Source organism: Leptopilina heterotoma, unplaced genomic scaffold (genome assembly GCF_015476425.1).
Source record: "Leptopilina heterotoma isolate Lh14 unplaced genomic scaffold, ASM1547642v1 Lhet_183, whole genome shotgun sequence".
NCBI classification, from domain to species: Eukaryota; Metazoa; Arthropoda; class Insecta; order Hymenoptera; family Figitidae; genus Leptopilina; species Leptopilina heterotoma.
In genome coordinates, this window is record NW_025110901.1 from 11625 (window position 1) to 23285 (window position 11661).

At 23.1% G+C, this 11661-nt stretch overlaps 1 protein-coding gene across 1 annotated transcript; it reads left to right on the top strand.

Annotated features, from left to right (window-relative positions):
- The first annotated feature begins 3860 nt into the window (after positions 1–3860).
- On the top strand, positions 3861–10350 carry LOC122500358 (esterase E4-like). The gene is made up of 10 exons (XM_043609258.1): positions 3861–4379; positions 4827–4964; positions 6579–6735; positions 7123–7428; positions 8038–8162; positions 8381–8543; positions 8705–8880; positions 8988–9123; positions 9358–9508; positions 10051–10350. Exons 1-10 carry the CDS (start codon positions 4185–4187, stop codon positions 10313–10315), a joined length of 1812 nt encoding a protein of 603 aa, XP_043465193.1. The 5' UTR covers positions 3861–4184; the 3' UTR covers positions 10316–10350.
- Positions 10351–11661: the final 1311 nt, after the last annotated feature.

The window sequence follows — 11661 nt, forward strand, 5'->3', positions numbered from 1 at the left end:
TTTTTCCATTTACATACAAAAGTATAGCAAAATTTGTACTAATTCAAATTTTATTGTAATTTATTTCACGAAATAGTAAAATTTACATTATATTAAAATTTATTTTGAAAATAGAAAAATTTGTACTAATTCAAATTTTATTGAAATTTATTCCTGTGTGGTTCCTTGAAGTGGTAAAGTTTACAAATTTTCTTGTCTCACTATACAAGTATAGTAAAATTTACTTTACTCTGAAATTTACCTTGAAAAAAGCAGAATTCGTATGAATTTCAAATTTATTAAAATTTACTTATGCAAATAGAAATAGTTTACTTTGGAAATAGTAAAAATCGACAATAAAAATGCGTAGAACATTCAGAAAAACTTTTTCCTCTTTCTACAAAAATATAGTAACATTTACTCTACTTAAATTTTCTTCCAATAAAATGAGCAATTTATTCTAAGAAATTCTTTGGCTTTAGAAAATTTTCTAAAGAAAATAATTTTCCACAAATATACTTCCATTTTATAAACGAAGGGAAAAACAAAAATTTTTATTCCTAAAAAAATGAGATTTTCAATTGAAGAAAAAAAAAAAGGGAGAAAAATTCCCTTTTGAGAGAATTAATTATCCGTCTATGTAAGATTCATGAATCAAGATGAAATAAACGAGGTAGCTGGCGAAAATGATGAAAGGGTTAAAAGAGATGTGAGTCGAAGGAGGTTTATAGTGAAAAGGTGGTAGCAGCAGCAGAGCAGCAGCAACAGCAGCAGCGGCAGGTATCTGTGTTATAGTATGTGCACTTAAGCACATGGCTCTTACAAGCTTTCATGAGGGGAGAAAGGGGTGGAAAGAGCGACGGCAAAGAGCAAAAGCAAGACTAAAGGCGACGTCGTTAAAAGCGATAAAGCGATCCACAGGGCAGTAATTCACATGGTGACTCGTACTTCTGTGGCCTACGGGTCTTGGCCCCGTGATGCATGACTGCCTAACCCAACGGCAATTAGTTCCGAGCGACAAATAGATATGCTCAATCTAATACACACTTACACTTTTCTTCGGGAATTTAACCCCAAAAATAAACACACTTCCAACTTTTCGCAATTATTTTTTTTACAAAAAGAAATTTTCCCCAAAAGACATTTTTTTTTTATTTTTTATTCTTATTTTAATTTTTTGTTATATTTATATTTATATTTTATTATTTTCTAATAAAAGGCCTTATGCCTAATTATCTATTCAGTGCTTTTATTAAAAAATAATTAAAAAACGGTTTTAACAAAAAGCAAATATTTTTATTTCACTATTTATTAAAATAAAAACAAGCTGTGTTCTTTCGTACATTTGTTTTTTTTAAATAAAAATAAATAATTTTTTTCTTGAATAAAAACACTCTGATTATATATTACCAAAATGTTACGTAAATTACCGTACTTTAAATGTTTAAAAATTACAAAATAAACATAAGTAATATTTATAAATTACAAAATACTTCCTCTATGAGGAAGTAATAAACATTAGTAATGTTTATTAATTTTGTGATAATTAATTATTTCCTATTAAAAAATTTTGTAACTTAATTACCACCACAATTAATTAATTAATTTTCAAGAAATAAGAAATTTATTTCTCACAAATTATTAAATTTCCATAAATCATTAACATCATTAGCAAAAATTACTAAATTAATTTCTACAAATTACCAAAATAATTTCTCAAAAATAACGACATTAATTTCTACAAAATAGCAAAAAATAATTACTAAATTAATTTAAGGAAATAAATTCTCCCGAATTATTAAATTAATTGACATATATTACTAAATTTCTTTACATCATTAAATAAATTAGGATAAATTACTAAATTAACAAAAATTATCATCAATTACTGAATTGCTTTTAGCAAATTACTAAAATAAATTACACAAATTATTATATAAAATATACCAAAAATCTTAAATTAATCCCTAAAATTACTTAATTAATTTCCACAATTATTAAATTGATTTACACAATTCTTTAAAATAAATTTACAAAAAAATTATAAATAATTCCTAAAATAACTAAATTAATTTACGCAATATACTAAATAAATTCCCTAAATTAAGTTACACAATTTTTAAATAAAATTTACAAAAAATCTTAAATAATTCCTAAAATAACTAAATTCCAGAAATTACCAAATTACTAAATTGATTTATACAATTTTCTAAATAAATTTACAAAAAAACATAAATAATCCCCAGGAATTTTACTAAATTAATTTCTAAAAGTTGTAAATTAATTTACACAAAACACTAAATTAATTTCTCAAATTACTAAATTAGTAAATTGAATTACACAGTTTTTGAAATAAATTTACAAAAAATTCTACATAATTTCTAAAATAAATTAATTAATTTACACGAAATACTAAATGAATTTCCTAAATTAAATTAGACAATTTTTTAAATAAATTTACAGAAAATCTTAAATAATTCCTAAAATAATTAAATTAATTTCTAAAAGTGCTAAATTTCCGAAAGTACTAAAGTACTAAATTAAATCAGAGAGTTTTCTAAATAAATTTACAGATTATCTTAAATAATTCCAGGAATTTTACTAAATTAATTTCTAAAAGTACTAAATTTATTTTTAAAAGTACTAAATTAATTTACACAAAACACGAAATGAATTTCCCAAATTACTAAATTAGTAAATTGAATTACACAGTTTTCGAAATAAATTTACAAAAAATCCTATATAATTTCAAAAATAACTAAATTAATTTACGCAAAATACTAAATAAATTCCCTAAATTAAATTACACAATTTTCAAAATAAATTTATAGAAAATCTAAAATAATTCCTAAATAATTAAATTAGTTTATAAAAATACTAAATTCCCGAAATTACCAAATTAGTTACTTAATTGATTTATACTTACAATTTTCTAAATAAATTTACAGAAAATCCTAAATAATTCCTAAACTAAATTAATTTCTAAAACTACTAATCTAATTTAGGCAAAATACTAAATTAATTTCCACAATTTTGAAATTAATATCGACAATTACTAAATTAATTTACCCAAAATCCTAAATGATTTTCCGAAATTACTAAATTAATTACTAAAATATAACAATATTAACTCCTAGAAATTATTAAATTAATTAGCAAAAATGATTAAATTAATAAATTTTAATAATTTAGAGAATCAATTTCCATAAATTGAAGAAAAAATTGCCAATAAACTACCACAGAAATTTCCCACATATTAGCGCGTTTTCCGCAATAACATTTCTGAATTATAAATTTACATAACCAATTATCACTGAATTACTAAAATTACCATAAATTACCACACAATTCACCACTAACTTTACATTCCCACAAATCTTATAATTTTCCATAAATTTCCAAAATTGACAAAAATTACTCGAATAAATTCCCAAAAATGTGCAGTACAATTTTATCAATACATGAAAATATTCCATAAAACTTTAATGGAACCAAATTTATTTCCTATTTCAAGAAAATCAGAAATTAAATTTTATCACAGAACAATTTTAACCTATTTTAACAAAATCAGAGATAAAATTAAATTTAAAAAAAAATAATTCTACGAAAATAAGAACTGAACGCTAGTGAAATAAAAAAAAAATACTACCACAATAAAATTAATCTTAACGATACAAAAAAAAAGGTTTCTTCGAAAATTTAGAAATTAATCGAGACTATAATCTCCACTCATATAATAATTTATTTGAAATTCCAATTTCAATTGTTGTATGTATATAGAGACATGAAACATTATTATCATTATTATTATCGAACTTGAAATTCGACATTGCCGTTACCCACTCTCCTGGAAAATGGAAACTAACTCAATAGGCACGCACGTAGCGGCTCATCCGAATTATTTCATAAACGGGTCGTCATTGTCATAGTACGCTTTATGTCACTTCGACTAGCGCACGGAACGTTCAATTAAAGCATCGTCGCGTATTTGCGTATGCTATCTGCGTTGCACACAGACACATTCACAATATAATTACATCGAAACAAGAACGCGCGCGTTTCAGTTTGTTCCTTGTCTCTTGGGGGAAAAAGTCTCGTGTCCGCAGTTTAATAGTCGTGTGTTTGTTTGCGCCGAGAAACTTTTCTAATAGACGTTCAAAAAAAAATCATTCTTTTCTCTAATTTTCATTTTCTTAAAAAAAAAAATGTGGCAATTCACATTTTTTGCTCTATTAATAATTGTAATTGGTGGAGAATGCGTTGTTCCTGAAGTTCATACAAAATTTGGACAAATTCAGGGACAATATGAACAAATCGATTATAATAATCAGAATAAATTTATCACATCATATTTGGGTATACCATTTGCAGAACCTCCTGTGGGTAAATTAAGATTGAAGGTGAGAAATAATATTTCAATTTGTAAATAATGATAATAAAAATAAAATAATAAAGCAAATCAAAAAAATTACTAATAAAAATAAAATAATAAAGCAAAAAAAAAAACTACTAATATTTCGTTTTTAATTGTTTTTATTATTTTTTTTATTTTTGTAGAGTAATTTTTAATAATATTTAAGCTGAAAAAAGTTCAGTTCATAATTTCATATAAATATTCAGAACTTTAGGAAAATTTAATTCATTTATTCTTTCTTAATATAATTTCATTCAAATCGTATTTTTTTGAAAAAAAATTAAATTTCACACTTAAAAAATTATTAATAAAAAATTCTCAAATTTCATATGAAAAAATTTGAACTTTTGTAAAATTATTGATTTTCACGATAAAATAACTATTCATTTTCTCGATTAAATAATAATTGATGAAAAATCAATTTTTTTTCCAGAATCCTGTGAAGTGGACGAAAAATTACACATCAATTTTAACTGCTACTAAAAATAAGCCATTCTGTGTTCAAATCGATTATAATGGTGTAGTGACTGGAGAGGAAGATTGCCTTTATCTGAATATTTTTGTCCCTACAGTGAGTTAATTAAATTTACATTTCTTTTACACACGTTCAAATGACTTATCTCATAATGTGACGTATTTATCTCTCTGTTATGACTACACGATTAAATTTTCATCTCATTTTTTTTTACATCCTCAAAATACTAAATATATATTTATTTTTCTCATTTTTTCTTCTATACATTCTATTTTATTTCAAGGAAATTTCAAATAAACGAAAAGCAATTTTAAATAATTATCAAAAGTTAAAAAAAAATTTTTTTTTTTTGGGTAAAAATAGAAATGACGAAAGGCGCCTAAAAATCTAGTTACTTCACTGAAAAAAGTAATACAGGTTTTTTTCATTACATTGTATTCATTAAAAAACATCTTGTTAATGTTATAATAATGCCATTTATACACGAAAAAAAAATAAAAATAAACCGGTTGAGTAAATGAAATGTTCACCTTGCACGTGTAAAAGAAGCGTTTCTAGAAATAAAATAATCAATTAAGAGAGAAATATTAAGAAAAAAGAAGGAAAAAAAAATGTCTGAATAAAAGTAAGATAACTGAACTTTTTTTTTTTCTTTCTAATGTAAACAATTTTATATGTACAATTTAACATTTGTGATTTACAATCAAACGAGATATTGTTTTACTCATACATTTTATTATCTTAATTTTTATTCGCTTTTCGTCTAAATGATATTTTTACAATTGTTTGCTTTAAGAACTGAATCATCAAAAACTGAGAGAAAAAAAAAAGAATTCTTCATTTACTTTTATGATTCAAAATTTTGAAATATAATAATAAGAAGAAAAGGAATTATTGACTATGATTTACTGTCTATTTCAGACGAGAAAAAGTAATTAAATTTTTTGTACTATTACCGAAATATTAATTATAAATTGTTAAACAGTAAAAAATTTACGATAAATAATAAAACAAACGAATAAAAAATTAAATAGAAAAAATATTTCTTGTATACCTAGATTTTTACAGAAAATTAGTTTTCAAATTTTTTAAAGAAAATTAGTTTTCATATTTTTAAGAGAAAATTAATTTTCAAATTCAATTTACAACTATTAAAAGAAAAAAGAAAAAATTAAGAAATTTAAATTAAAGTTTAATTTCTAATTTAAAAACTGATAAAATTAAAGTTTTGAATCAACAATATTCGCTATTAAACAAATTTTTTTTTTAAGTTGCAAATATTTTAATTATATTGTTGTCTTCTTATTTTTTATTTTCTATTAATTTTTTATTAACCATATAATTAATTCTTAACTATAATAAAAAGAAATACCGTAACTGTAATAAAAGAATTATATAAATAAATAAAATAAATATTTAATTTTAAAGAAAATAAAAATTTATGCGAAAAAAAATTGAATTCTTTTTAAATTCCAATCGAAATAAAAACTGTTATTCCAACTTGTTAAACAAGTGATTCAAGACTATTTATAGAATGTATTCTAAAATTTATAATACAGAAAAAAAAAGAATTTCGAACTTATAGGAAAAATATTTTTTAATCTCTAGACAATGGAAAAATTAATAAATTACGAATTAATTAATTAAAAATTAATAAATTACATTTCTTTTGATAATAGAAAACGAAATAATATTATTAATATTTAACAGACAAATGCAAAGCCAAATACTACGTATCCTGTAATGGTATTCATCAGAGGCGGTAGTTTTAATATGGGAAATACAATTAGCGATGATTTCTCACCTAAATATCTTCTGCATAATGATGTCATTCTCGTCACCTTCAATTATCGACTCAACTTTTTAGGTACATATATAAATAATTATTGTTGTCTTACCTGCAACAAAAAAAGAAAACAAAATTATTAAAATAATTAAAATTTACAAAATTAATAACTTAATTTTTTAAATAATTAATCCCAATGAATATTTTAATTTAGTTAACTAAGTTATTAATTACAACGAATTAGTTAATTGTCAATTAATTTAATTAATTGAGTATTTAATTTTTAATTAATTGAGTAATTAATTTTTAATTAATTGAGTAATTAATTTTTAATTAATTTTTAATTAATTAAGTAATTAATTTGAAAAAAGATGAAATGAAATTATTATAATTAATTTCAATATACAAAAAATTTGAAAAGAAAATTGTCTTAAAAAAAATTCTTTCGGACCACCTCCGAAAAAATAGGATTTTACAGTACCGGAAATGAGACTGCAGTGGGAAATTATGGATTAAAAGACATGGTGACAGTTTTAAAGTGGGTACAGGAAAATATAAAGGATTTTTATGGTAAACCTGATTCTGTAACACTATTCGGCAATAGCGCTGGAGCAGCGGCTATTCATCACTTAGCACTTTCAAAAAAGACAAAAGGACTGTTTCATAAAATAATTACAATGAGTGGCACTGCCTTAGCACCATGGGCCTATCATAGCGCAGAAAACATTAAAAATTCTTCACTAACTCTTGCGAATTACGCTGGCTGTTACAACCGTAAATATATTACCATTATCATAATTTTTAAATATAAAAATTTTTATATAATTTTATATAAATTTTTAATAAAAAATAATTTATTTTTCATTATAATTAGATCATTTAATTCTTAATTATATTAGTAATAACTACAATTAACTCGTTTAGAAGTGTAACGAAAGAGAGGGGATCGTAAGTTTAGGAGTGGGGTCAATGAGCGTGAGAGAGAAGTCCCGGAGTTTCTCTCTCGCTCCCATACCCCCTCTCTCCCTCAGCGCTTGCTAGCGCTTGCGCTCCGTTATTCTTTTATTCGAATGCCATTCGTACGACTTTTGTAAAAATACAGTAAATAATTTTAATTATCGAAAAATTATTTCAATATTTGTCATAATGAGAAATGAGAAAATTTTTTAAATCTGTCACTTATATTTAAATTTACTGTAAAAATAAATTTATCATGAATAAATAAAAATAAATGTTAGTTTAAAAATATTCAACTTTATTTTTAATAAAAATAAAATAAAGAATGAATAAAAATAAAATAAAGAATGAATAAAAATAATAATAAAATAAAGTATGAATAAAAATAATAATAAAATTAAGTAATAAATATTATTAACTTTACAGAAACCTTTAAAACATTGCCTGACAACAAAACTATTGTGGACGAGAGTAAAATAAATCACATTAAAATTGTGGAATGTATGATAGAGAAAAATGTTACAGACCTCTTGAAATTGACCCAAAAATTCGTAAGTATACAAAAAAAAACACTTTTGGGTAAAATTAAACAGTTTTTTTTGCTTTAATACAAAAGTTAACGATTTTATGCCTTGCTTTATAGAATTATCAAATAAAAATTAGAATAAAATTATTTTATTCTATTTTGGAAATGTTTATTAAATAATTGTATAGAGTGGAAAAATTTCTTAATGTTTCTAATTTGAAAACATATGTTTAATTTTTGTAGGCTATTTGGAAATATTCGCCAAATTGCATTTTTGGACCAACATCAGAGATCGACAGTGATGATGCTGTGGTGACAAAATCACCACGAAAAAGTATAAAAGATGGTGATTTTCATGATATCCCATGGATTATGGGAGTGACTCATGATGAAGGTTTAGGCATGGGTAATTATTTTTGTTTCTTGTTCTCAAAAAAAAAAAAAAAATAATTCTTTACATTTAATTTAATTTAGGTATTCAATTTTTTTTCCACTCATTAATTATAATGAGTGGAAAAAAAATTGAAGAATTCTACAAAAAATTTACAATTTTATTGATTGTTACAGCGCTTTTTTCTGACAAAGATATTAATGAATTGACTTCAAAGTTCCTCGATATTGCTCCACAAGTTTTGGAATATCAAGAAGTCGTCAAAGATAAAAAAAATTTCTCTTTAGCATTAGATAAATATTACTTTGAAAAAAATATTACAGAGGAAAATAAGAAAGTCAACTTGACTAATGTAAATAAGTATTTCACCTAAATATAAATGGTTATGTAATATTTACACACAATATGACAAGCAAGCAATAAATAAAATTCTAAAAGAAAATAATTAACTATTTGCAGATGATTGGTGACGCTGCAATCTATTGGCCAGTTTATGAAACATTACAAAAGCAGGGAAATAAATCAAATGTTTTTTTCTATCGTTTTGATTATGAAGGAACTTATTCAGTAATGGGACCGAAACCACGTCCAGCAGGTGAACCAAATATTCAATAAATAATATAATATTTAACAATAAAAATTTAATTAAATAACAATATTTTGTCAAGGAATATCATGTCAAATAAGATTTTGGGATCAATAAAATTAATTATTAAATATGTAAATCAATTTTTTAGAATAGTAATTAATTTATTATTATTATCATAAATATTATCATGATCATCATTATGATTAGCATTATTATAATTATATTAATTTTAATTTTCAGGTGTTGCTCACATGGACGATGTTCTATACTTGTTCCCCTTTTTGGAAAGAAATGCCAGTTTCATAAATGCAGGAGTAACTACAACCAGTGCTGATGATAAAGGAATGATTAAATTGATGACAGAAATATTTTCAAATTTTGCAAAAGAGGGGTAAGCAAAAATAAATATTTATTACTTGAATTAATACAAAAAAAAAATTGTTTCAGAACAATCGAATTTTTGTTGAATCAACCAAATAAAATGCATTGATATACAATTAAATATTTGTTTGATTCAACTAAAAATTTGTTTCTTTTGACAAAATTCTTTCCTCGAAGGCAAACTTTATTAAACTGAACCAAATGTTTATTTAAATCAAATAAATATTTATTTAGATTAAACAAACTTTATCTACAATAACAATAATATTTAGTATTTACACAACAAAAAAGAGTATTTGATTCGACAATATTTATTTTTGTGTGTGTATACCCAGAATTTTTTTTTTTTGATTCAGACCCAACCTTTTATTTATTTTAAATAAATTTCATTTCGTTGAAAGTTAAAATAAAAATTTTATGTGTTTCGAATAAAACTTTGATTTTCTTTGTGAAAATACATGTTCTGATGATAATCATCGATCCTTATAATGATTGAACTTTATATACATGTATATATTCGGTTTCATAAAGCAATCTATTAATGATTTATAGAAAGCCAATAAGTGCTCAGTCAATGGTAGAGTGGAAACCCTATAAAGATGGTGGCAAATTCATGAGGCTGATAAATGGAAATTCAACTGTAAATTCAATGGAAAATGATTTTCTAGTCAATAGAATGAAATTCTGGGAATCATTGTCAAGAAATTTAACTGAAGTCGTCGATGAAGATAAATCAAAAAATTCAGCATCATTCACAATGGAGAAAAATTCCGTTTTTCTCTGTTTATTAATTTTCCTCGGTTTATATTATATTTAAAATTACCCAGATAGATAAGAATGCATATTATAAAAAAAAAATTTTTTAATATATTCCAAAATTATATTTTAATTAGAAAATTTAATTTTATTAATTGTATTAATTTTATTAATTTTATAAAATATAAATTCAAAAATGTGAGAAGAACAAATTTTGCAGAAATAAGTTTTTCGAATTTAGTCTTTTTCTTTGTTGTCAACTTCTGTAAATTTTATTGAAATTTTTGTTAATTTAGAAGAATTTTTAATTTATAGATAAATATATATATATATATATTTTTTTTTGTTTCTTTGTCTTTATGATAGAAGACAAAAGTCTGCCAATTTAGTAATAAGAGAAAAAGTTATATTTGTTATATTGTACATTTTAATGTACAGACAATCATAATTGAGTTAAAAACAAATTCAAAGAATCGATACTCCAAGCAATTTTTTTTTTAACTGAATACAAAATAAATGCAATCGTACTTAGTGCCTATACTTAATATACAGAAAAACAATGTAAAAAAAATAATTAGTCGAAAATTACTAATTTGTTTAAAAAAAAACTATTAACTTTAATTAAAAATTAAAAATTCTACCTCTACTAAAGAAATTATTCAGTTTTCGAAAACTAATACTAATACTAGTTACTAATTATAATCTATACTAATTTTTTATACTATCTTTATCTTTATCTATATTGTTATCAAAATTAATAATTGCTGATAATTCTAATTAGTACTACAGCAGATTCGTAATTTTCGACTAATAATGAATCAACAGTAACTATTTTCTATAAACAACGAATTAAATTTAGAGAGAAAATTGTTCAGTTTAATAATTCAGTATTTTATATCAATAGAAGTATTTTTAATGATGAATTATTTAAAATTAAAAAAAGACCAGTGATTTCTTATGTAAAAAAAATAATAAAGCATAATGTAATATTTACAATAAAAAAGTTTACAAGTTTATTTACAAATAAAAGAAAATTATTCACTATCTAAATTTTTCTTCAATCATTCTTCAATTAAGGACGTTCATCCCAAAAAAATGCTAGCTTTAAAAAAATCAATTAAAATTTTATTTTTCATAGAATTTTCTAAAACAAACATTACTTTTCAAGAATCTAAAAAAAAACTTAGTAATATTTATCAAAAAAAAATTTTTTTTTCACAAAAGTAGTTCCGGAAGTCCCTAAAGATTTTATACAGTCACTTTTCTCATTCTTTTTTCACTCCCCCTCCCCTTCACCCCCTCGTATAACCTATCCAATTCTCCCGCAAAATGTATAATGGAGTCTGTTGAAAATTAAGTTTATCAGGTAGTGAATACTCAACTCGGCTTAATGTACCCAACTGTACG

Excerpts from the sequence above, each read along its gene's own strand:
- LOC122500358 (XM_043609258.1), top strand. The coding sequence starts at position 4,185 with ATGTGGCAATTCACATTTTTTGCTCTATTAATAATTGTAATTGGTGGA. Across the intron at positions 6,736-7,122 it reads TTATCGACTCAACTTTTTAG|GATTTTACAGTACCGGAAAT; the intron begins GTACATATATAA and ends CCGAAAAAATAG. Across the intron at positions 8,881-8,987 it reads AGAAAGTCAACTTGACTAAT|ATGATTGGTGACGCTGCAAT; the intron begins GTAAATAAGTAT and ends AACTATTTGCAG.